General features: G+C 66.3%; 2 protein-coding genes across 7 annotated transcripts in view; one reads left to right on the plus strand and one right to left on the minus strand.

The window, feature by feature from the left end:
* Positions 1 to 751: 751 nt before the first annotated feature.
* On the minus strand, positions 752 to 13214 carry STAT6 (signal transducer and activator of transcription 6). 6 transcript variants are annotated; one of them, XM_046905028.1, is made up of 22 exons: positions 12545 to 13214; positions 6570 to 6700; positions 6038 to 6173; positions 4926 to 5009; positions 4709 to 4847; positions 4560 to 4612; positions 4313 to 4461; positions 4063 to 4194; positions 3766 to 3954; positions 3593 to 3680; positions 3371 to 3493; positions 3176 to 3268; positions 2883 to 3089; positions 2695 to 2789; positions 2464 to 2600; positions 2242 to 2388; positions 2096 to 2165; positions 1841 to 1957; positions 1653 to 1754; positions 1490 to 1570; positions 1183 to 1329; positions 752 to 1098 (listed from the first exon to the last, which is right to left on the minus strand). In XM_046905028.1, the coding sequence occupies exons 2-22, from the start codon at positions 6683 to 6685 to the stop codon at positions 903 to 905; spliced, it is 2601 nt and encodes an 866-aa protein (XP_046760984.1). In that variant the 5' UTR covers positions 6686 to 6700; positions 12545 to 13214; the 3' UTR covers positions 752 to 902. The 6 variants fall into 6 exon arrangements, with proteins under 6 accessions (XP_046760984.1, XP_046760983.1, XP_040510831.1 ...); XM_046905027.1 differs by lacking the exon at positions 12545 to 13214 and adding an exon at positions 12251 to 12302; XM_040654897.2 differs by lacking the exon at positions 12545 to 13214 and adding an exon at positions 9058 to 9166.
* LRP1 (LDL receptor related protein 1) overlaps positions 12224 to 25515 on the plus strand; it is a 68325-nt gene continuing 55033 nt past the window's right edge. Inside the window, 3 exon segments of the mRNA NM_205242.3 lie at positions 12224 to 12355; positions 25037 to 25117; positions 25119 to 25160. Of these exon segments, the coding sequence (NP_990573.3) occupies positions 12283 to 12355; positions 25037 to 25117; positions 25119 to 25160 (196 nt within the window). The 5' untranslated portion in view covers positions 12224 to 12282.

Here is a 25515-nt window from a genome sequence, read left to right on the forward strand (position 1 = left end):
ACTCACCCCACTGTACATAACCCCGCAGCAAACCCCGCTCGGTGCCCCCCCCCCCCCCCCCCCCCCCCATGCACAGCCCACGATACTCTCCGGGTCCATGTGATGGGGAGGGGTCACACTGGAACCCCCCCACCCCCAGTGGACTGCAGGTGTTGGATGGGCGTTGGGGTACTGTGCCCCCCCCCCACCCCTCTTATCCCCCCCCCCCCCATCCCGGGGTCCCCCCATAGGACTGCGTGGTGTCTTTTTAGAGCGTTAGCGACAATTCCTTTGTAACGTGTACAGTAGATTATTTATTTTGTTATTTTGGAATAAAACTTTATTTTACGGCTTATAGTCCTGCCCCCCCCCACCCCCCACCTCCCCCACTCCTTACCCTGCTCTGGGCTGGGGTGGGAGGGGGGGGGGGGGGGGGGCAGCTCACAGACCCCAAAGCAAGCACCAGCCCTGGGTGTGTGGGGCTTTGTGGCCCTATGGAGGGGGGGGGGGGGGGGTTTGCTGCCCTGCTGCCCCCCCAGGAGGTGGGGGCTGAGCACTGGGCTGGCACAGCCCCCCCCCCCCCCCCCCCAGCAAGAATGAGTCATCACAGCCCCCGCAGAGGCTGAGCCCGGCAGCGTGGGTTGGGGTGGTGGTGTGGGTGGGGGTCACCGCGCGAGGCTATGGGCTGCCCCCATGGGGGATGGGAACCCCCCCCCCCCTCAGCACCTGGGGCTGTGGCTCTGTGCTCCAAAGTGCAGCGTGTGCACGGGAGGGGGGGGGGCAGAGTGGTATCCAAATGCTGTGACCCCTCCCCCTCCGCTCAGCCCCCCCCCCCTCCCCTGCGCAATTTGTGCCAAGTCCATGCAACTCAATGGGGCGGTGTGGGGGGGGCACAGCGCGATGCCCCCCCCCAATCCCACCCCTCACACGTGCCCCGGGCGGACGCTGTCATCCCAGCGGGACTCCCCCAACCCCCAGTAGGATGCAGTGGGGTTGGGGTATGCGCTGCGTTGAGGGGGGGGCGCGAAGGGGGGGCACAATGTGGGGTCCTCCAGAGACATCTCCTGCAGGAACTGATCGAACTCAGAGCCAGGGGGCAGCTCTGTGCTGGGCGGCAGCCTGGGGAGGGGGGGGGGGGGGGGGCGTGATGGGCAGGGGGTCACCGGGGGGTGACCTCCCCCCCCCACCCCCCCAAGCACTTACCACCTCGGGGAGCTCTGCAGTGCTGTGCTGATGGCTTCGAAGGGGCCGAGCTCCGGCATCTCCTCATCTCGGGGTTCGGGGGAGGGACCCCCGGGGATCAGCTGGCGGGGGCCCTCCCCGGGCAGAAACTGGTTGGGTAGAAAGCTCCTGGGGGGGCAAAAAGGGGGAGAGGGGCTGTGGGGGGGGGGTATGGGACATCTCGCTGCCAGCTCCGTGCTACAGGGATTGATTCAGGGCTGGAGGCACATCTCCCTGCGGGGAGCACTGGGGGGGGGGGGTGATTCCCCCCCTCCCCCCCAGATCTTACATGGGGTTCTGGAAGGGGTCCTGGCAGCGGGACACAGAGGGGTCCATCACCAGAGGGGGTGAGGAGAGCATCGGCCCTGGGCTGTGGGGGAAGCAGAGCATGATGAGGTGGGGGGGTGCTCCCATTCCATCCTCGCCCCCCCCCCTCCCAGCACTGCTCTTACCTGGGGTAGGAGGAGCGGAGGCCCTCTGTGACCACTGTGCTGATGCTGCTCTCACCCGGGGGGTAACTGCCCATGGGCTGGGGGCAGAACGGGGCGGGGGGGCTGCAAAGGCACACGGGGTGGAAGGGGGGATGGAGTCAGCAGGAGGGGGTTTTCTGCAGCCCCCCCCCCCACCGCAGAGCACTCACCAGATGGGGTTCAGCAGGTTCTCGGGCTGCAGCTCAGGCTGTAGCACGGGGAGGGCGAACAGGGGGGGCTGGGCAGCCTCGGGACCCCCCCCTGCAGTGCTGTGGGGCGTTTGGTCCCTGCAGAAGTGCAGATGGAGATGACCGTGGGGGAGGGGCGGGGGGAGGGATTCCTTCAGGACCCCCCCCCCCCATCCCAGGTTGTTTTTATGCCCCACCCCCCACGCCACGGCCGCCCCCCCCCCTCCCTGCGCCCACCTTTCGCTTTCCACTGTCATTTTGATGGCGGTGGAGACGTAGCCCCGTCCGTCCTTCCCTGTCTGCTCCTCTGCGGGAAAGGAAAGCGCCCTGAGTGCTGCCCCACACACCGTGGGGGCCCCCCCGGACCCCCCCTCATGGCTCACTGTTGTAGTGGCATCCGAACGCCTGATCCTTGGGGGTGTTGGGGTAGAGGTTGCGCAGCTGCCTCAGGTCGCGGATGCGGTCCCCCAGGGAGCGGATGGAGAGGTCCTTCGCGGAGAAGGGCTGAATGTTCTCCACTTGGCTGGAACCTATGGGGGGGGCACGGGGGCACAAAACTGCATCTCCGTCCCACAGCCGGCGTGGGGCAGCCCGTCCCGACTCACCGTCCTTCCCGCGGATGACGTGAGCGATGGTGACCCCCCCGATCTCGGAATCGCTGAAGCGCAGCAGGAAGGTTCCGTCGGGCTCCGTGCTCAGCAGCTTGCACACGTATTGCTTGCTGATGAAGCCAATGATCAGCCTATAGGGGCAGACAGACGGACGGCATCGAGGGACGGACAGACGGACACGGACCCCCCCCCCCGACCCCCCCCATGCTCCATCCCAGCACCCACCGATCCGACCAGTAGCTCTTGAGGCACCGCTTGGTGAGGTCCAGGACTCCATCGAACCACTGCCAGAAGGTGAAGCCCCGTCCAGGCAGGATCTCCTGGGGCAGAGGAGGGGTGTGAGGGTCCCAGGGCCACACTGACCCCCCCACACAGCCCCCCACCCCCCATAGCACCGCCCCCCCAACCCGGACCTTATTGAACTGCGCCCAGGAGACGCTGCGGCTCTGGAAGTCCTCCGGAGTGGCGCTGTGGTCATTGAAGATCTTCTGGGCCAGGAAGAAGTAATGCTCCTTCAGGAGCCCTTTGGTGGTCTGCACCTCCGCCATGAACTTCAGGTTCAGAGTATCGCACATCTTCTCCCAGGGGACGCGCTCGGCCACCACGAAGGGCACCCTCTCCTGGGGGGGGTGGGGGTCAATCAGCATCAGCGCATCTCATCCTGCATTTCCCCCCCCCACCCCAAAGCCCACCCCACTGCGCTCACGATCTCAGAGAAGGCGTTATCCCACAGCACCGTCGCTTTGGCGTTGTTGTCCTGATTTCCGTGCACGATGACCACGATGGGGAGGGACAGGACCTGTTGGAGGGGGGGGGGGGGCGATGCTCAGATTCAGCCCCACGGATTGCAGCCCCCCAACCCGCCCCCCCCCCCCCCCCCCCCCCCCCCAGCACTGCCCACCTGCAGCCGCATGGTGGTCCCAGCAGGGCTCAGCCCCACGGTACAGCTGAACAGAACGGCGCATTTCTCCTCCGTCACCGATTCGGAGCCCTTCCTCTCGCAGCGCTTTATCTTCTTCAGCATCTGGGGAGAGGGGCACTGAGCGGTCCAGCAGCCCCCCCACCCCCCCGGGACCCCCCCACCCCTCCCACCAACCCAACAGCCCCCAGCGCTGCCCCTCACCACGTTCTTGAAGTTGGCGCTGCAGGTCCCGCTGCCCGGGTTGGTCTCCAAAGCCACCACGTTGTGCACGATCTCCCCGGTGCTCTCACTGTGCGGAGGGTGAGGGGGTGTCGGGGTGTGTGTGTGGGGGGGGTGGGGGGGGGTCGCAGCCCCACGCCGGGCGCTCCGCTCACCTCAGGGTGCTGCTGTAAGCACTGTGTGCCAGCTCCCGCGCCTGCTTCTCCGTCACCATATCGGCACGCACCATGCAGGGTTTGGGGGACGCCTGCAGCAGCTGCGGGCCCAGCAGGAAGCGGACGCTCGCCTGGAACTTGGTCTGCGTCTTCAGCACCTGGGGGGGCTGCTTCTCCACCAGGAAGGAGCTGAGGGGGGGGCACCAAGCTCTGCTCCAGCCCCCGCCGCCCCCCCCCCCCCCCCTCCCCGCTCTGAACTCTGCCCCAACCCCCTGCAGCCCCATCTCCGTGCGTCACCTCCGGACCAGGCTGGACAGGACCTCGTTGAGCCTCTCCAGCAGTTGGGACAGCAGCTCTGCCCCCAGCTCTGCGCCCGCCGCCATCACCTGTTGGTGCAGCTGGAAGTGAACCTCCACCAAACCCTCACACCTGCGAGAAACCACCGGGAACGGACGCCCTGAGCCCCAGAGCCCCACGGGACGGCGGCGTCCCCATGGGTTGGGGGGGTACCGTGGGTCCCCCGATGCCCCCCTCCCCCCCCCCCCACCGTTTCTGCAGCGGGGTGAGGTTCTCCTCGAAGAGCGCGCCGTTCCCCGCCAGCTGCTGCTGCCGCTTCCAGATCTGGATGCGCTTCAGGACCTGCTGCCTGGCCGCCTCCAGCTCCTTGGTGGCCTCCAGGAGGAGCGCGGGCAGCTCCTGAAGGGGGGGCGGGGGGGGGGAGGGCACAGCAATGGGGTCCGCATGGCAAACCGAGCCCACCGAGCCCCACACCCCAACCCCGCCGCCCCACTTACGCTCTCCGGTGCTTTCCCTTCCGATTTCAGCTGTGGGTCCCGCGCGTTCGAGGCTGTGCAGGAGCAAAGTTTGGACCCATCAGCACCAGAGTGCATCCATTTGGCCCCCATTCCCCCCTCGCCCCCCCCCCCCATCCCTGACCCCTCACCTGCAGGGCCGTCCCCCGGTGCTGCCCCGCGCTCCCGCATTGCCTGCACCTCCCGCACGCGGTGCTGCAGCCGCCGCAGTCCCAGACTGAATTTGAGCTCCTCCTGGCGCCGGTGGAAGCTGAGGGGCAGGTGGCGGTCCTGGGGTGGTGGGGGGGGTGGGGATGGTGAGTGGGACCCCCGGGTGGCACGGGTAGGGGCGGGGGAAGGGGCACTCACCCTCCGCAGCACGGCGGCCTTCTCGCCTTCCAGGATGGCCCTCAGGACGGCCACCAACCGCATCGGGTCGTGCCGATATGCGCCCTGTGGGAGCGGGGGGTGAGGGGTGCGATGGGGGCACCGGGGGTACCCCGCCCATCTGTGTGCCCCCCCAGCACTGAGCCAGGCTTGGAGGGGCCATGACCCAACGTGTGGGGCGGATGGAACCTTAAAACCCTATAAACCGTGCTTAGAAAACGTGAAGTAGCCTCCAATGGCAGCCAAACCGACCCCGAATCCCACGGCCCCACTTCTGCAACATCTCGCCCTGAGGCGTCAGCGCTGCAGTGGGGGAGGCCCTTCCCATCCTTCCCATCCACCCCATCCTAATGAATCAGCGCCTTCCACTGAACCCGGGGAGGAATTTCCCCGTTGGCTCCGCTCCTCCGGCCTCGCTGCGCATCCCACATCAGCTGTGCTCGGTGTGGGGTGGGACTCCCCGGTGTGGGGCTGTGCGCTGCCCGCATCCCCGCCACGCGGGACCCATCCCAGCCCCACTGCCCGCGGGTTTAGGGGAGGAAATCCTGGGGTTGTGGTCCCCAGGAGGTGGGGGCTCTGAGTGAAGGGAAAGGCTGCGACAGCTGCATGTTTCCAAAAGCAAGCAGCAGCACCCCGAGGTTGACCCCCCCCCACCCCTCCCCCCCCCTTCCAGGAGCTGCGAGGAAAGCTGACCCCGTCCCAAACGTACATGGAAAGTGTTACCAAAAGGAGGAGCTTTCAGCCCGAGCTGAGCCGGGGTTGGGGGGGCGGGGGGAGCACCAAGCAGCCCCCGCACACAGAGCTTCGCGGCAGCACAGAGCGCAGGGGCTGATCTGCAGTCAGAGTGGGGGGGGGGGGGGGGAGACAGAGGGCGACACGGAGAACTCAGCACTCAGCAGGAGAACGCGGAGAAGCGCTGCGCACACAAAGGGAGGAAGGGGAGACCCAAAGCCCGACAGAAAACGGGGAATGAGCGGTGTGGGGCGGGCAGCTGCTGGCGTGGGGGGGACCCGGGGGGCTGCAGGGAAGTGGCTGTGGGGTCTGTGGGATGGGGGTGGGGGGGGGGGGGGGGGGCGGACAGGTGCGCCCCGCACCTCAACGCTGCTGATTTGCTGCAGGATGTGGCACTGCTGCCCGTCGCCGCCGGCGCTGCGCAGCCTCTCCAGCATCGCTGAGAGCAGCCCCTGCGCCACGCTGGAGCAGAAGGCGTCGGGGCCGTGGATGAACTCCCTGTGGGGCAGAGGGGCCGGGTGGGCACAGAGCAAAGCCCGCAGCTCCATGGGGATGAAGGGGGTGCGGGCATTTCTGCCACCGCAGCGCCGGGAACTCTGCGTTACAGCGGGGGGAGGGAGCAAAGCGGGGTGCACCCATAGGACACCCCTTCCCAAAGCCTTCCCACGTGTGCACCCCGCTGCTGCCCGACCCCCCCCGCCCACACACAGAGCTCCCCCCACCCCCACCTGGAGCTCCCGGTCCCACCCAGCGCACCCACCTCCATCCGGGCACCGACCCCACGGCGCTGCCTCCGCCCCCCTCCTCCCTCTCACCCCTACATGGGTTGGGATGGACCCCCCCCCCCCCCCCCCCGCCGGGCTCAGCCCCCACCCCGCGCCGCGGGGCGCTCACCAGGGCTGGTTCTCCAGCCACTCGCCCAGGACGCAGCGCAGACTGCGGGGAAACTCTGCGAAGATTCCGCCGAACTCCTCCGGCGCCATCTGGGAGACGATGCTCCAGAGGGACATGGTGGGAAGCGTCACCTGCGGGGAGGGGACGCCGAGGGCTCCGCGCTGTGTCCATCCCATGGGATCGGGTCGCCCGAACCCGCTGCCCGGAGGAGGAGCAGGAAGCGCCGTCCCGGGGCGATGCCGGCGGCTGTGCCTCAGTTTCCCCCTCAGCTCCGAGGGATCCCGGCGCCTCCCACGCAGGGTGATGGCACGGTGATGTGCCGGGGGGGGGGGGCGGGCGGTGCAAGGAGGGACGGCAGAGTCACGGGGGAAGGAAGCGGAGGAGGCTCTGATTTGGGAACCAGGTGGTTTTGGGAACCCCAACCCCTGCCCTGTAGGATGGGGGGGCTGAGCTTCTCCCCATACCCCCCCGAGGAGGGCACATCCCGGGGCGCGCCCACGGCGCCCGCCGACCGCAGACCCCATGGAGAACCCCGCGAGGTGTGGGGTCGGCACGTGGAGGACCCCACGGCCACCCCACAGCCCTCACCCCACAGCAGAGCTGAGGCGCAGGGAGGAACCCAGAGCGAAGGGAAGGGTGAGAGCGTCCCCGGGACAACATCACAGCGCAGACCCCCAGGAGGGGGTGAGGGGTAACCGTGGGGGGAACCCCGCCGTGCCGGGGACCGCACACCGACCACGGGAGGAGCCCCGCGCGGAGCTCCCAGCCACGCATTCACTTCTGCCTGCAGAGCGGAGCCCACCGCTCAGCCCGGGGGGGGAAGGGGGGGGTCGGCGCCGGCGGAACGCACCCCATGGCCGCTCGGCCCCACCGCGGGCTGTGCCGCCGGGACGGAGCCTTCCTGCCCCTCACGGACGGCGAAACGCAGCGCTCGGGGCCGCTGCATCCCCGCGCCGCCCCCGACGGCGCCTGAAAACGGGGCCGTGCGCCGCGGGTACGCACGGAAGCGGACCGGGACGCGGTTCCCACCTCCCCATCGGAACCCGTCTTTCTGCTGAGCGCAGTGAGGCAGCTGCTGCTGCCGGGACGCCAGCGGGGCATGCCCGGATCCGCTCCGATCCGCGGCGATGCTGCGCTCCTCCTCCTGCCCCGGGCATCTCGAAGCCAGGCCCGGCCCCGCTGGCTCCGGCCCCGCGGCTCCTCCGGCGCAGCCGTGCTGCTCTTCCTGCCCGTCCCCGCCGCAGTTCCCATCGCTCCGCGTTTTCCTCCTCCCGCACCGCGGCCATCCCGGAGCCGCGGTGTCCCCGCGCTTCCTGCAGCGCTGCGGCACCGACGGCCACGTGGTGTTCGCTCGGCCAACGGGAGAGGAAGCGGAGCGGCGGCTGAGGAGGCCGCGGGGACGGCCCCGCAAAGCGTCCGCGGCCCCGCGTGGGGACGCAGCGCCCGCAGCACCGCGCGGCCGGGATGGGACGCGTGGGTCGGGGCGCGGGGGCTGCGCGGCGCGGGGATCCGGGCAGGGCTGAGCGCCGCCGCCCGGGGAAACCCCGAAGGCGAGAGGCGGAATCCGTCCCGTGCCGTCACCGCTCGGCGGCACTGCCCGCTTCCCCCCCGCGCTGCGGCCCGAGGTTGCGGGACTGCGGGGGGACGCAGCGGGGAGGGACCCGCAGAGCGCAGCCGTCCGCCCCGAGCAGCGATTCCGCCCCCCGGTGCGGGGTGAAAAGAGCAGCGGGACGGCTTTCCCCGGTTCCGGTGCGCGAACGCAGCCCGGCCCGCGGCTTCGGCCCCCGCCCCGGGACCGCCGGGAGGTCCCGGAGGCGCTGCAGGCGCTCGGGGCCGCGCGTCTCTGCGCTCCCATCGGGCCGTGACGCGGAGCCGCGCTCCGTCCGTACGCTCCGTCGGCAGCGCGGAGCCGCGGACTTTGGGCCCGAGCAGCCGTCAGCGCCCGCACCGCGTCCACCTGCACCGGGACCGCACCGCGGGCTGCGGGAGCCCGACGGACCCCGGCAGCTGCGGGGCCGCGTCCAACGCGCAGCGCTCCCCGCGCCGCTCCCGCTGCCTCCGTTCCCCCGCAGCGCTCGGGCTGTGTGCCCACTCCCCCCCCCTCCGCCCTCCGGAGGAGCCCCTCTCCCACCCGCGGCCCCTCCCGCTCACGGCATCCCCCCCCCAGAAGCGGAGCTCCCGCACCGACGCTGCCGCTCCGCACCGACGGGACGGACCGGAACGGGGCTGCGGCGCCCACTTCCCCCTTCCCGCACGCCCGGACTCGGCCCCCGCCGGCGCCCTCTACCCCTCCTGCCCCCCCCGTCGTGGGGCTCCCTCGGCCGTGGGGTGCGGCGCGGACCCCCCCGACCCGACCCCGCTGCGTCCCGGGGGGGTTCGGCCCGCGCTCGGCCCCTTCCCGCTCGGCCCCGCCCCTCCGTCCCGGTACCGGCGCAGCCCCTCCGGTCGCGGCGGCCCCGCGTCCCCCCCCGCCGCGCAGCTCCGTTACCTGCGGGGGGGGCCGCTCGGAAGGGCCGAGCCGGGCCCGGGGCCCTCAGTGCATGGCGGTGCGGGCGCGGCCGGGCTGCGGGGTTGGCCCCGCTCCGGCGGAAAGCGCCGAGGCCAGGAAGAGGGAGGAGACGCGCGGGGCGCGCGGGGGGGGGGCCGGCCCTGCGGCTCCCCGGGGCCGAACCGGCGGCTGCGGGACCCCGCACCGCACGTCGGGTCACCTCGCGGGTGGGTCACGGTCCTCCACGGCCCCGCAATACGAACGCCGCCCCGCGGGTGGGCTCCACACGCGACCCCCGGGCCCACATCGGTGTTCCAGCGCCCGTTCGGCCCCAACGGGGCCGCAGACCCCGCTGTTGCCCCCCATCCCCCCTCAGCTCACCCTCCCTTCCGCCACCGGGTTGCGCGGGGCCGCGAGCTGCGGGGTCGAGAAGGGCGCGGGGGGGTGTTGGGAAGCAGCCCCTCCACGGGCACCCCCGGCGGTGCGGGGTCCGTGCGGGGCCACCAGGGGCCGCTGCCGCCCCGTCGGTACCGCCAACACCGGGGGGGCCGCCGGGACCGCGGCCGCCCGAGGAGCCCCGGAGCCCCCCGCTGTGTCTCGGCGGCCCCTCCCGGGAACATCCGCACCCCCCCCCCAACATCTGGAGCGGCGGTGCCCCCACGCAGCCCCTCCCGCGCTGCTGTTGCCCCCCACCCCCCCATCCCACCGCCTCAACGGGAGATCGATGTCGTAATTGTGACTGCTGACATCACCGGGATGGGGGGGGTGGGGGGTGGTCACGGGATGGGGAGTGACGTCACGGTTTGGCTCTGATGTCAGAGCTGTGACACCATCCCTGCAGCCGTGGCTGTCGGGGGGGGGCGCAGATGCAGAAAGTGATGGAGGAGTCGTGGAGGGTGGGCCATCCTGAACCCCCCCCCCACCCCCCGGTTCGGTGGGGGCTTTTCGGAGCGGTGCACAACAGCGCGGATGGCGGTGAAGGAGGGACGGAACGCCGCGCTGGGATGAGCTGAAGTCCCCCCCCCACCGCACTGAGGAGCCGACAGCAGTTCGGCATCAAATCCCGGACCTGCGCCATTGCAGTGCCCACCCTGTGCTGTGACCCCCCCACCCTCACCATGCCCCCACCTCACCATTCCTACACCACCCCGTACCCATACCTACACCATACCCATCCCATCCTATACCTACATCATACCCACCCCGTACCCATACCTACACCATACCCATCCCATCCTATACCTACATCATACCCACCCCGTACCCATACCTACACCATACCCATCCCATGCACCTCCCATACACATATCTACACCATACCCATCCCATCCCATACTTACACCATACCCATCCCATACCCATATCTACACCATATCCATCCCATCCCATCTCTTCCCATACCCATCCCATACCCATCCCATCCCATACCTACACCATACCCATCCCACCTCATACCTACACCATACCCATCCCATACCCATATCTACACCATACCCATCCCATCCCATCCCTTCCCATACCCATCCCATACCCATCCCATCCCATACCTACACCATACCCATCCCACCTCATACCTACACCATACCCATCCCATCCCCATACCTACACCATACCCATCCCATCCCATCCCTACACCATACCCATCCCATCCCCATACCCATCCCATACCCATCCCTTCCCATACCTACACCATACCCATCCCATCCCATCTCTACACCATACCCATCCCATCCCATCCCTACACCATACCCATCCCATCCCCATACCTACACCATACCCATCCCATACCCATACCTACACCATACCCATCCCACCTCATACCTACACCATACCCATCCCATACCTACACCATACCCATCCCATACCCATACCTACACCATACCCATCCCATACCTACACCATACCCATCCCATACATTACCTATTCCATTCCCCAACCTACACCGTGCCCCCCCCATACTGTACTCATGCCATGCCCTTACCTATACCATACCTATACCACAGCCATTATATACCTATACCATACGCATCCTATACCCATCCCATAACTATAATATATCCATCCCATAACCATCCCATACCTATACCATACCCATTCCATATCGATCCCATACCCACACCATGCCTATACCATACCAATCCCAAACCTATACCATTCCCATCCCATATCCATCCCATTCCCATCCCACACCCAACCAATACCCATCCCAAACCTATACCATACCCTTCCCATGCCTATATCATATTCATCCCAAACCTATACCATTCCCATCCCATACTCATCCCATACCCACCCCATGTCTATACCGTACCCACACCATGCCTATACCGTACCCATGCTATATCTATACCATACCCATCCCAAACCTATACCGTATGCATCCCATACCCATCCCATACCCATCCCATACCCATACCGTACCCATACCGTACCCATACCGTACCCATACCGTACCCATCCCATACCCCTCCTATACCCATACCGTACTCATCCCAAACCTATACCATACCCATTCCATACCTATATCATACCTACACCATACCCATCCCATATCAATCCCATACCCATCCCATACGCATCCCAAACCTGAATCATCCCCATCCCATCCCCCTCCCACCCTCACCCCATACCCCAACCTACAGCACACCACCCCATACCCACCCATACCCCATCCCGACCCCCCATCCATGCCCCCATCCCACTCCGTCCCGTCCCGCCGCCCCCTCCTCTGCCATCCCCTCAGCTCCGCCCGGGGGGCGCAATCCGGGTCCCGCACGCGCATGCGCGTCGGCCGCGTAGCGCCCCCCCCCCCTTTCTCCACGCACCCCCCCACCTCCCCGCGGCAGCGCGCGCGCGCGCGCGCGCCCGGTGACGTCAACGGGCGGCGGCGCGCGCTCCATCCCCCGGTGGCGGCGGCGCGCGCAGCCCCCCCCGCCCCCTCCCGCAGCCCCCGGCGTCGCCGCCGCCGCCGCCGCCGCCGCCCAGGGCCGGAGGGCCCCCCCACCCCTCACCGCCCCGCTCCCCCCCGCCCCGCCCCGGCCCTCCCCCGCTCCGCCGCCCTCCCGCCCCCTCCCGCACCCCCCCCCTCCCTCCGCGGATGTCGGTGCGCGGGCGCGGGACGCGCCGACCCGCGGGCAGAACGGCGTGAGGAGCGGGGCCGAACCGGGCCGAGCCGAGCCGAGCGGATCCGTACCGAGCCGAGCCGAGCCGGGCCGCGCCGCCGGCATGGGGCCGCTGCTGGCCCTGGCCGGGTGCCTGCTGGCCCTGCTGGCCGCGCCCGCCGCCCGCGCCCTCGAAGGTGAGTGCGGGGCTTTGCGGGGCTTTGCGGGGCTCGGGGCGGTTCGGTTCGCTTCGACGCGTCCCCCCGGGGCTGCGCAGCGCTTCCGTTGCGGGGCTCTGCGGTGCGGTGCGGTGCGGTGCGGTGCGGGGGGGGGGGGCGGCGTGCGGGGGGTGCCCGCAGCGGGGCCGCTCCCGGTCCCGGTCTCACCCGGTCCCGGTCCGGAACGGTGCTGCAATCGCGGCGCTCCTCCGGGGCTGTGACAAAGCAGAGCGCTGCGGGGCCGCTCCCCGCGTCGGGGGAACCCGCGGAGCCCCATTCCTGCGGGGGGGGGGGGCGGCTCTGTTCCCATTTTCTCTCCTTTTTCCCCCTCCGTTCCCGGTAACTTTGCCCCGCAGCGGTGCGGTGCGGTGCGGTGCGGGCAGCTCCGGGCCCCGTTCCCCGCTCGGCGCTGCGGGGCCGCCCCGCATCGCGGTATTCAAACGCTACGCACGTCGCGGCCCGGTCCGCATCGATCCGCGCTGCGGGGTCGGAGCCGCTGTGCGGGGCTGCGTTCAAACGCGGAGGAGCGCTTTGCGTTGCCCTTCGGTGCGTTCCCAGCGGGGCAATCCGTGCGGAGGGGGACGTGGGGGGGATGGGTGGGCGGGGGGGGGGGGCTTTCCCTGTGCCCAACCATTGCGCCCCACGGAGCTGCTGTTGTGGCGTAGGGCCGGGGGGCTGCGGTCCCCCCCCCCCCCCAGGGCCTCCAGGTGCCCAAATCCCATCCCACGTTTATTTGGGGGGGGGGGGGGTGGGGGCACAGCTCGCAGCCGCCCCCGCGGCGCTGACACCCGTGGGGTCATTGGCACGGGGGTGACGCAGCCGCTGGCGCCGACCCCACGGCCGGGCTGCGCGCCCCATAGCACGGAGCGCCGTGGGTCCGTCTCCGCTTCCAACCCCGCTGCGTTGGGGCGCAGATCCCGAAGTTGGTGGGGGCGGAGGGACGGGCATCGCTCATTGCATAAGCGGCGTTGCCTTTGGAAACGGGGCTGCAGCAGCGGGGATGCGCTCGGGGGAAGTTCCTCCATCCTCTCCTCCGCCCCGTGGGCTCGGAATGGGGCAGGAGGGCGGCACGGGAACGCCCCTCTTTGGGCTCCCAGCGCCCACCCCACGGAGCCACGTGTGCCGGCACGGCGTGCTGCGCCACCGCGTCCTTCGGTGCCATAAGAAGGAGCCTCGCTGCCGGAGGGGGGGGATGGGGTTTGGGGGGGTGGGGGTCCGTATCCCGACCCGCGGTACGGGGGCGGTGGGGCTGCCCCGCTTTGCACCGCCAAACCCGCCGCGTAGCGCCGGACGCCGTCGGTTTGTTCCTCTTTGGCTGCAGAAGAGCGGGGAGCCAAAGTCCACCCCCCCGCCCCCCCCTCCTCCCCCCCCCCCCCCCCCCCCCGGGGGTGCAGAGCCCTTCCAGAGGGACAAAGGGCAGCAGCGCCGCTCTGATCTGCCCCGGGGCTCTTCCCGGCAGCAAACATTGGGAACTGCAATGCTCGGGGATCCAACGGCCTCAGTGCTGGGGGGGGGGCTGTTTCAGTGCTGGGGGGGGGGGGGTTTGTGCCCTATTGGCTGTGGTTGGGGCACTTCAGTGCTCCTCTGGGGCCGTGCACCCACTTTTCCTGCATGGGGCTGCAGCTCCCATCCCAGTGCTGCATCCCCGTGGTGATGCTCATGGATGTGGAGCATCCGCTGCGTGGGTGGGTGGGGGTGGGTCGGGGGGGGGGGGGGGGGTCCATGTGTTGCCTCCTCGTTGCTCCCAGAGCAGCTCGGCGGCGTTTGGGACAGCGCAGGGGTGGTGACAGCGGCGTCCCCACATCCTCTGTGGCGTCCCCACATCCTCCGTCGTGTCCCCACGTCCTCAGTGTCCTCTGAGCGGTGCGGGGCTGTGGCTGCACCTCTCTACCTGCAGCCGGGCAAAGTGAAGGCAGTGGGAGCAGCACCGGAGCTCCTCATCCCGGACGGGAGCTGATGAGGCCGTGGTATGAATTGGACCCACTGCCTCCAACCCGCGGTGCTGCTGTGGGGTGGGGGGAGCCGAGATGGCCCCATGCGGTGCTGCGGGGGAATGGGGGGGGGGGGGGGATGGGTCCTGCAGCCCCGAGGTGTGGATGTGCTGAGCACCAAACGGTCTGATTTAGCATCAGCAGAGTGACTCACTGCCCAGGAACCTGGCAGAGGGCCGTGGAGACGCACAGATGCTTCCTATTCAGCGTGGGGGGGGGGGGGGGGGGGGTTGGTAGGGGGGGCTCTCCGGTGGTGGGAGAGATGCCCCTGTGGTGTGGCTGCTGCCCCATGGTTGGGGCTGTGGGGTCGGGATGGCGCTGGAGGAGAACGCGGTGCCCTCATGGGGATGTCGGTCAGCAGCGGAGCAGCTCTGGGCTTTGTGCTCATTGCACACTGGTTGTGCTGCAGGGAGGGGTGAGTGGGGTCGGGAGGGGGGGCTGCCCCTCTTTGGGGTGCTGAGCCCTTCTGCTGGGGGGGGCTGCGCCTCGGGGGGGGGGGGGGGGAGGGGGGTCCTGAGCGTGGCATGGGACCGGCTGGGCCGTGGGGCGGAGGTTCCTCTTCCACGTGCGGAGCTGATTTCGGTTCCCCACTCCGTGCACCGCAATCCCACTGCTGACCTCACGGTCCCATTGCCCCCAGCGAGCAGCCCCATAAGCCGCGATCCCAATGCTGGGAATGGGGCTGGGCGGCGGGGCTGACTCAGCTTCCTTCCTGCAGGCGGGTTTGTTCTGGACGGTGTCCACCTCCCCCCCCCCCCCCACTCTGGAGGGCCATTCCGGCCCCATTGGGCATCCACCCCATATGTGGGGTCGCGGCTTTGCAGCCCATTCCATCCGGGCTGCCATCCCCCATTGCTCCCATCCCAGTGGGGTGACAGCCGTGTGAGCGCGTCCCCCCCGCCGCCCCATTGCACCCGGCGTGCAGGAGGTGCCTTTTGCTCCCCCGTGCACCTCCCTGCAGCCCCTTCCGTGGGCTGTTTTGGTTTTGCCTTCTTATTTGAGGGGGAGGAATGCGGGGAGGATTGGGGCCGCAGTGCCGGAGCCCATTCTGCCCTGTAAGGTCGCTCTGCCCGTACCATCCCCAGCATTAAATATAGGCCGTGGTGTCCCCACAGAGCCCAAAGGAGTGGGCAGGGATGGCTGTGGGGTGGAGGTGTGGGGTGGGCAATGGGGTCCCACAGCTGTGGGGATGGGGAGCAGCTCCACAGCTCCGAAATGCATGGACTGAGGCACCGGAGCTGCAGGTGAGTGGGAAGGAGCCTAATTGAGCTGGAAGTTGTATCGTTAATTGCCTGGGCTAATTAGGCTCTTTGCAGGATGTTTCTCCCGGTGAAGAGGCAGCAGTGCTGTGAGTGGGGCGGTTTGGAGGTGCTGTGCAGCGTTGGGGTGCTGGGTGGGATGGGGGCCCTGGCCCTATAGAGCTGCTATGGGGTCGGAACTGCTATGGGGTCAGAGCTGCTATAGGGTTGGAGCTGCTATGGGATCAGAGTCACTGTGGGGTTGGAGTTGCTATAGGGTCAGAGCCGCTGTGGGGCTGGAGCTGCTTTGGGGTCGGAGCCACTGTGGGGTCAGAGCTGCTGTGGGGTCAGAGCCTCTTTAGGGTTGGAGTCGCTATGCTTTCAGAGCTGCTATGCTTTCAGAGCTACTGTGGGGTCAGAGCTGTTATGGGGGCAGAGCTGCTATGCCTTCAGAGCTGCTGTGGGGCCAGAGCTGCTGTGGGGCCGGAGCCGCTGTGGGATCAGAGCCACTGTGGGGCTGGAGCTGCTGTGGGGTCAGAGCTGCTATGCTTTCAGAGCTGTTATGGGTCAGAACTGCTATGCTTTCCGAGCTGCTGTGGGGCTGGAGCTGCTGTGGGGCCAGAGCCTTTTTAGGGTTGGAGTCGCTATGTGGTCAGAGCCACTGTGGGGTCAGAGCTGTTATGGGGTCAGAGCTGCTATGCCTTCAGAGCTGCTGTGGGGTCAGAGCTTCTATGCTTTCAGAGCTGTTATGGGTCAGAACTGCTATGCTTTCCGAGCTGCTGTGGGGTCAGAGCCTCTTTAGGGTTGGAGTCGCTATGGGGTCAGAGCTGCTATGCTTTCAGAGCCGCTGTGGGGCCGGAGCCGCTGTGGGGTCAGAGCTGCTATGGGGTCAGAGCCGCCATTCCCAGCCCTGAACCGGAGGGCCGTGCGTTCGTTGGCTGCACACCGTGGGGTGACCGCAGCCCGGCCGTGCAGCGCAGCACTGAGTCCCCATCGCTGTGCACGGCGCGGCCCTTTGTTTGCAGCGCTGCGCTGTGGCGGAGCAGCCCTGAGATGATGCAGCCCTGAGATGATGCAGCCCTGAGATGATGCAGCCCCGCTGCTCCCACCCGCCGGCCCATCAACGCCTTTGGGGTTAATTGCAGATTGCTTTCGCTGCTTTCTGCAGCCCGGCCCCGTGTTTGGATGCTCGGTGACCCCCCGGGCAGCAGCACCGGGGCGCCGTGAATGGTTTCCTGCATCGGCTCGTTGTGCGTTTTATTGTTTGCAAAAGGAAGCAGTTGGCTTTAATACTTCCTACGGCCGCCGCCTTCCAAAGGGGCTGAGCTGCGTCCTCCGTCCCCGCTATGGGGCACCGAATCGGAGCTCTCCTCCCAGCAGGGAATTCCTCCCCTCCTCCTGCAACCCCGACCCCCCCCGGTTGGGTTTGTTCACATCCCTTCCCAATGGGAAGACGTGGGGTGTCTATGGGGCAGTGTGGGGTGGGCTCAGCCCGGGGGTGTCCATGGGGCAGTGTGGGGTGGGCTCAGCCCATGGGTGTTTATAGGGCAGTGTGGGGTGGGCTCAGCCCGGGGGTGTCTATGGGGCAGTGTGGGGTGGGCTCAGCCCATGGGTGTCTATGGGGCAGTGTGGGGTGGGCTCAGCCCATGGGTGTCCATGGGGCAGTATGGGGTGGGCTCAGCCCGGGGGTGTTTATAGGGCAGTGTGGGGTGGGCTCAGCCCATGGGTGTCTATGGGGCAGTGTGGGGTGGGCTCAGCCCAGTGGTGTCTATGGGGCAGTGTGGGGTGGGCTCAGCCCATGGCTGTCTATGGGGCAGTGTGGGATGCTGCCGGGTCCCCATAACGCAATGGGGTGCAGAGCTCTGTTCACACGGCGGCCCCAAATCCAGATCAGCTCCCGAGCGCCGCTCTCCTCTCGGGAATAAGAGTCCCTTTATGCCGTGTTAATTAGTGTACTCACAGCCCGCTAATTATCCGGGGATAAAAGTGACTTTTATTCCGGCAGCGTCCCCTCAAAGGGCCCTTTCTGCTGCTCCTCTTCATAAGAGCCATTCTGCTCCGTTTCCCCATTTTAGACAAAGTCCTCATTTGCAAAGCCAGCGAAATTGAGTTGACTCATGAATGGCGGCCAATGGCTCTGGCCGGGCTCCAGCGCTAATAGGGCCGCGGCTGCACGCTGCTGTCCTGCATAGGGACCCGCTGCTGTCCCATCCCATCCCATTTCATCCCATCCCATCCTGCATATGGCCCTGCTGCTGTCCCATCCCATCCCATTTCATCCCACCCCACCCTGCATATGGCTCTGCTGCTGTCCCATTCCATCCCATCCCCATCCCATCCCATCTTATCCCATCCCATCCCACCCTGCATATGGCCCCACTGCTGTTCCATCCCATCCCACCCTGCATATGGCCCTGCTGCTGTCCCATCCCATCCCATTTCATCCCATCCCACCCCATCCTGCATATGGCCCTGCTGCCATCCCATCCCATCCCATCCCATCCTATCCCACACACAGCCCTGCTGCTATCCCATCCCATCCCTTCCCTTCCCATCCCACCCTGCATATGGCTCTGCTGCTGTCCCATCCCATCCCATCCCACCCTGCATATGGCCCCACTGCTGTCCCATCCCATCCCATCCCACCCCACCCTGCATATGGCCCTGCTGCTGTCCGATCCCATCCCATTTCATCCCACTTAATCCCATTTCATCCCATCCCACCCCATCCTGCATATGGCCCTGCTGCCATCCCATCCCATCCCATCCTATCCCACACACAGCCCTGCTGTTATCCCATCCCATCCCTTCCCTTCCCATCCCACCCTGCATATGGCTCCTACTGCTGTCCCATCCCATCCCACCCCACCCTGCATATGGCCCTGCTGCTGTCCCCCCCATCCCACCCCACTCACAGCCCCGCTGCCCGTCGCCCCCCCAGGCTCCATCCCCACGCACAGCGCAGTGTTTCAGCCGTCGGGATGAAACGCCAATTAATCCATACCGTGTAATTGCTTTATGGCACACTGAGGGCAGATCCCAGGGGATCGTTATCAGCCGCAGCCAGAAGCCATAAATAACGGCCTTTGGGGCGCAGCACTGCGCTCTGTTTGGGTCCCGATCCGGAGCGTCCCCCCAGCCCAGGTCAGCGGGGGGGTGGGGTGCAATGGGGGGGTCACACATGACCCTGGGGGCAGCCAGCAGCTGGGACTCGCACCCCACATCACAGCCCCCCCATTACCCCCTCAATATGGGGAGAGGAATGCCCCCACCCCCATTACCCCCTCTATATGGGGGAGGAATACCCCCACCCCCATTACCCCCTCTATATGGGGGAGGAATGCCCCCCCTCCCCCATTATCCCCTCTATGTGGGGGAAGGAATGCCCCCACCCCCATTACCCCCTCTATATGGGGGAAGGAATATCCCCCCCCCTCCATTACGCTCTCTATGTGGGGGGAGGAATTACCCACCCCCCATTACCCCCTCTATATGGGGGGAGGAATGCCCCCACCCCCCCCACTACCCTTTATATGGAGAAGGAATGCCCCCAGCCCCCCCACACCCCCTCAATATGGGGGAAGGAATATCCCCCCCCCCCATTACCCCCTCTATGTGGGGGGAGGAATACCCCCCCCACACCTACCCCCTGTATATGGGGGGGAGGAATTACCCACCCCCCCCCTATTACCCCCTCTATATCGGGGGAGGAACCCCCCCCCCTCTACCCACCCTATACGGGGGGTGGAATGTCCGCAGCCCACCCCCTCTATATAGGAATAGGAATGCCCCCCCCTCCCACGGGTGGCTGCCCGCCAGGCCCCCCCAAACCCCCCCCACCGCTGTTGGGGGGGGCGGGGGGGGGGGATTGCAGCCCCTTCTCTTGGCTGCAAACGCTTTTTGTTTTATTCCTTTCTTTCTGTTCTGGTTTTGCCGTTCATTTAAATTGCAGATAAGCTGCAAAAAAAAAAGGCACGGAGTGATTCTGTGGGCTTTTTGCCTTTCCCTTTTCCCTTTCTCACCCCCCCACCCCCCCACCCCACAACCGTTGCCCAATGCGTTCCCCCCAGGACCAATCTATGGGGGCGGGGGGGTCTCACCCATCTCCTGGCTGCTGTGCTGGGGGAGCCCCCACCCCCACATTTCCCACCCCCACATTTCCCACCCCCACATTTCTTGCTGCTGTCAGCATTGCTGCCGTCCCCCCCCCCCCCCCCCCCCCCCGACCCACTCGGTGATGGCGGCCCTGGGACGGCGCAATGGGATTTATTCCCCTTCCCCCTCCCGGTGGGGATTCTGCTCTCAGCCGTCACCATTTGTGGCCCCACTGCCCTCCTTTGTCTGAGGGGATGGAGGAGCAGTGGGGATGGGGGGGGTCCTGGGGGGGGGGTTTGGGGTCTGTGCTGCTTTATCTCTTGGCTGCTCCTCAGTGGGGCCATCGGTGGGGCCTGGGGGGGGGCATAGATGTGCGTGGGGGGGTCCTGGCAGCTCAACACCTGGTCTGGTCCCACACGAGGCTGTTTGGGGTCCTGGCACCTGGTGCACTCCCGTCTGGGGGTATTTGGGGTCCTGGCAGCTGATTTGCTCCCTCCTGGGGATTTATGGGGTTCTGGCACCTGGTGCACTCCTACCTGGGGGTATTTGGGGTCCTGGCAGCTGAATTACTCCCACTTGGGGGTATATGGGGTCCCAGCACCCCGTGGACTCCCACCCGGCTGTGTTTGGGGTCCTGGCAGCCCTCTTGCTCCCTCCTTGGGGGTGTTTGGGGTCCTGGCAGCTGACTTGCTCCCTCCTAGGGATGGATGGGGTCCTGGCACTCAATGCACGCCCACCGTGGGGATGTTTGGGGTCCTGGCAGCCCTCTTGCTCCCTCCTGGGGATATATGGGGTCCTGGCACTCAGTGCACACCCACCTTGGGGGTATTTGTGGTCTTGGAAGCTGACTTGCTCCCACTCGGGGTTGTTTGGGGTCCTGGCACCCGATGCACTCACTCCTGGAGGTGTCTGGGGTCCTGGCAGCTAACTTGCTCTCACCCTGGGGGTGTTTGAGGTCCTGGCAGCCGCTGTGCTCCCATCTGGAGGTACATGGGGTCCTGGCAGCCCACTTATTCCCACTTAGGGGTGTTTGGGATCCTGACAGCTGACCTGCTCCCACTCAGAGGTATATTGGGGTCCTGGCAGCCAACTTGCTTCCACTTGGGGATGTTTGGCATCCTAGCACCCCGTGCACTCCCACCTGGGGGTTCTTGGGGTCCTGGCACCCAGTGCACTCACTCCTGGCTATGTCTGGGGTCCTGGCAGCCCACTTGCTCCCACTCGGTGGTGTTTGGGGTCCTGGCAGCCCACTCGCTCCCACTCAGGGGTTTATGGGGTCCTGGCAGCCCACCCGCTCCCACCTGGGGGTGTTTTGGGTCCTGGCAGCCCACCCTCTCCCACTAAGGGGCTTATGGGGTCCTGGCAGCCCACCCTCTCCCACCTGGGGGTCTTTTGGGTCCTGGCAGCCCACCCGCTCCCACCGAGCAGCGTTTGGGGTCCCGGCAGCAGCGCAGGGTGGCTTTGCCACGTGTCATTGGGCGCGGTGCCGTTCGGGTTCCCCCCCACACCCCCGAGGCTCAGCTCTGCTCCGAGCACAGCCGTGCATTCCCTTTGCAGCGCCGCTTTCCTCCCGCTCGGACCCCGCGGAGCAGCGCAACGCTTTCCCTTTGCGACCCCCTCCCCCCCCCCTTTTTGCTTCTCCTTCAGCGGAGCAGCGCTGCGCGATGCGGCCGCGGCAGAGGCGGCTTAGAAAGGACGAAAAAAAAACCCCACGTAGTTTAAAGTCAACATTTACTCAGCAATTGAGGCGGCCCCTCCCCCCCCCCCTCCTTTCCTCCTCCCCCCCCCCCCGCCCTCTCGCAGCCCAAATATTTGTGGGACGAGCGAACAGAGCGCCCTTATGGCCGTGCAGAGAGCGCTGCGGTCTGGTTTGAATCTTCCCGTGCAACGGGGCCAGATGGAAGAATTGCAAAAATGCATTTGAACTGTTTGGAGATCTTGTGCTTAAATGCAAGCCAAACAAATTAGCCTCAATCCCCCCCCCCCCTCCCTTGACAAAACACGGCTGCGGGATCCGGGTTGTGTTGTTTTAAATGTCTCTATTACCCCGTCTGGTTCTGCAGGGCCCGAGGATGGGTTTGGCCGTAGGGCTGAGTTCTGCGTGCTGGGGGGGGGGCGCGGCGCTGCTCGGCTCTGCTGACCCCCTTTGGTGCTTCGGCTGTGCCCTGCAGCTCCGCCACGGAGCTCCGGGTTGGGGGCATCGCTGCAGGGTGTGCCTCAGTGCCCCCCCCCCCCCCAACCCCCCCCGGGCCTACGGGCAGAGCGATGGGAAGGGTGCTGGGAGGGCAAAAAAGTGGACGAATGGCTCTGAAATCTGAGAACAAAGGATGGATGGGTGGATGGTGAGGGGGGGGGGGGGGGGGGGGGGGAAGGCAGAGGGGAAAGTGAAGGCCTGAGGGATTGCGTTGTGGTGTCCGGTGTATGGGATGAGGTGCACACACCCCAAAGGTGGCCACGGAACGGGGCTGTGCTGCAGCCAATGCACCCCAATGGACCCCCGGGGGTCAGAGTGCAGAGTGGGGGGGGGGGGAGGTGTCTGAGCCCAGTGCTGCCCTATGGGACACGGGGGGTGCAGAGTGCTGGGGACGAAGACCTACGAGGAATGCGGAGTGGGTTTATTTTTCTCCCTCTCTCTTCCCCCCCCCCCCCCCCTCCCTCCACCCCCCCCCCCCGGTTTGGAACATCTGTTTTGCAAATCACGCTCATTCCAGTCCGTCTTTATTGCCAGCGCTGCTTCCTTTGCAGGAAGGAGAGATGTTGGCCGAGTGCTGTGACGCTCCCAAAGCTTTTGGGGCTTTGCTCCCCGGATATCGGGGTTTTATTCTGCCCGTCAGAGCGAATTGGGGCTCTCCTGGAGGAGGGGGCCTTCAGCTCGCCGCCCTGACGGAGCGGATGCCCTCCTTTGGGCAGAAAGCAAACGGTGCTGGCGGAGTCTGGAGCATTCGGAGTGCTTTGCAAACCCGACGACGACGACGGATGGGTTTGGCCGTAGGGCTGAGTTCTGTGTGCTGGGGGTGGTGCAGCGCTGCTGGGCTCCGCTGACCCCCTTTGGTGCTTTGCCACCTCCGTCAGCAGGAGCTGCTGGGGGTCGCGCATCCCCCCCGCCCTCCGCAGGGAAGGAGGGCGCCCTTCTTGCACCGGAAATCACCATTTGTTGTTTGCAGCACCGTTTTCCCCTCCTTTCGCCTTATTTTTTAAGCGGGGCTCGCCGCTCTGACTGCTAAAGAGGGGAATGTTTTCCATGGACGGCTCTCGCAGCTGCGCCGGGCTGCGCTCTGAGCCGCCCATTGTGTGCCACATGAAGGCCCCTTTATTCCCCTCCGAGGTCGGAGCCCCTCAGCTCAGCTCCCACTTCTGCTGCTGCAGCTCCCGGGGCCAAATTTGGCTCCGTGTGAACGCAGCATTGATGCGCACCTCCCCGGATCCCCACCTGGCGTCGGGCAGCCCACGCATCCACCCCTGCTCCATCCAGGTGCCTCTCCACGGGGACGGTGGGCAGCGTTGGTGATGGCGCACATCCGCGGGATGGCATTCCTTATGGAAACCCTGACGTGTGCAGCTTGGGGGTGTTTTGGTTCCTCGGTGGGACTGCAGGACTGAGATGCTGACCCGTGGGGCGAATCTCCGTGCTGCTGTTATCCGGTGCAAAATGAAGCGGCTGTGCCAATGCTGGGTGTTGCTGAGCACCTCTGGTGCAAAAGAAGGCGCAAAGCGCCCGTCTGGCTCAGCTCTCATCCTATGCAAACACACAGACCTGTAGGGTGGGTGCTGGGGGGCGGGGGGGGGCTCTGGGCTGCCCTGCTGCTCTGCTGGTGAGGCTGGAGCTGAGTGGGGCTGGGGGTTGGGGGGCTGGCAGGGGTGTATGTGTATGGGGTCCTGGAAGCTGACTTACTCCCTCTTGGGGGCATAATGGGGTCCTGGCATCCAGTGGACTCCCACCTGGAGGTGTATGGGGTCCTGGAAGCTGACTTACTTCCACCTGGGGGTATTTGGGGTCCTGGCACCCAGTGGACTCCCACCTGGGGGTATTTGGGGTCCTGGCAGCCCACTTGCTCCCACCTGGGGGGTGTATGGGGTCCTGGCAGCCCACTTACTCCCACCTGGGGGGTGTATGGGGTCCTGGAAGCTGACTTGCTCCCACCTGGGGGTATTTGGGGTCCTGGCAGCCCACTTGCTCCCACCCGGGGGGTGTATGGGGTCCTGGAAGCTGACTTGCTCCCATGGCTGGCTGAGTGTGGGGCTGCTGGAAGCCTTGGGGGGGGGGGGGTGGGGAGAGGTAGAGCAGTGTGATTGCTGTGGTTGTGGTAGCAAACCCAGTGTTTGTAACCCACGGAGGAGGGTGGGCTCCTGCTGGAATGGGGGGCAGAACGCAGAGACCCCCCCCCTCCATGAGCTGTGTAGACAGCGGGGTGGGTCCTGGGAGCTCAGCAGAAGGCGGGGGGTGACGTTGGGTGCTCAGGGAGTGATGCCTTCCCATGGGGAAACAGCCCAGGTTGGGTTTGGGTGGGTTTGGGTGGGCTCTCCAGCTGTCCTCCTGAGGGCTCAGGGTTGTGTCTCCATCCCGGGGTGGGCGCAGAGCTGCGGGGGCTGCAGTGGTCGGGAGGGGGCTGTGATGCAGGACGGACCCTCAGGGCTGCATTGCTCAGCCTGAGCTTTGCTGCCTGCCCCGCGCTGAGCCCTGAGCGTTGCATCGGTGCAAACACACGCGCGTGTTTGCTTTAAGTGCGGTGCTGCCAGCTGCACATGGGCCGGGAAAGAGCTCTCCTGCAGTGCCTGCTGGCCTAAAAAGCACAGCCAGCATCGCTCCCTCCGCACCGACAGCAGCGCACCGATGGGGGGCAACGCTGGGGGGCTGCACCCCCCCCTCCCCGCCCCCCCGACAGCCCTCAGCCGGGCTGCGCTGCCGTCTGCGTGATTGAAACCCGCGACTTTTTAATTGCTCCTCATTTGGGTTCTCTCATTTTTCTCTCTTTTCCCCCTTCCTTTTGTTTTTTTCACCACCCAGCATACGCGGCGCAGCGCCTCGGGCTGCCGGGAGCCGATCCATCCCGGCTCAATGGTCCTTAAAACCTGTTAGCCCGTCGTGGCTCTCAGCTCCTGCTTTCTCGCAGCGTAATTAATGCTTCAGTTTACGTTTTCTTCCCTTCCTCAGGGGCAGGGCTGATGGATTCTGATGCCAGCCTGCAACCTTGGCTCAGCCATTAAGGAAGGAAAGCAATCTAGCCCTTAATTTAAACCTCTTTCGTTTCGATGCCGGTTGTTTGGGGCGGGGGGGGGGAAATGTCTTTGGGAAGAAACTGATCTCCTTTATTGTGGTTGTTTCTTTTCTCATCCAGCACCGAAGACTTGTAGCCCCAAACAGTTTGCATGCAAAGATCAGATTACGTGCATATCTAAGGGCTGGCGCTGTGACGGGGGAAAAGGATTGTCCCGATGGCTCGGACGAATCGCCCGATATATGTATGTATGATTTTCCTTCCCCATCACCCCTTTCTGCCCCTCTCCACCCTCTGCTCGTTGCTTTGAGGTCCCCTCTCTGCACCCCATGGATGCCGTGCGTGGGGCAGCTCCATCCGTCCGTCCATCTGTCTGTCCGCCACCATCCGTCCCACCGTGGGGAGAGGACGTCGCTGCTTTCATCTGCTTCCATCCACGCGCTGAGGGTGCAGCCGGGGGGGGTCCGGGCCCGTGGGGGGGGGCTCTGCAGTGGGTGTGTGATATAGGGGGGCTGGAGCTGCCCCAGGCGTGGCGGGGCTGGGGGTGTGCGGACCCTCAGCCCTGCAGGGGAGCGGCCATGGGGGAAATGGGGATGGGG

This window comes from Gallus gallus, chromosome 34, assembly GCF_016699485.2.
Source record: "Gallus gallus isolate bGalGal1 chromosome 34, bGalGal1.mat.broiler.GRCg7b, whole genome shotgun sequence".
In the NCBI taxonomy this organism is placed as follows: Eukaryota; Metazoa; Chordata; class Aves; order Galliformes; family Phasianidae; genus Gallus; species Gallus gallus.

What these genes read in the sequence shown, in the direction of transcription:
- STAT6 (XM_040654896.2), bottom strand. Translation starts at nt 7,093, where the DNA reads ATGGGGTCTGCGGTCGGCGGGCGCCGTGGGCGCGCCCCGGGATGTGCC. An exon ending in TGGCTGGAGAACCAGCCCTG is followed by an intron (nt 6,174 to 6,569) that starts GTGAGCGCCCCG and finishes TCTGCCCCACAG; the next exon opens with GGAGTTCATCCACGGCCCCG. An exon ending in CTGCAGAGCTCCCCGAGGTG is followed by an intron (nt 1,099 to 1,182) that starts GTAAGTGCTTGG and finishes CCCCCTCCCCAG; the next exon opens with GCTGCCGCCCAGCACAGAGC.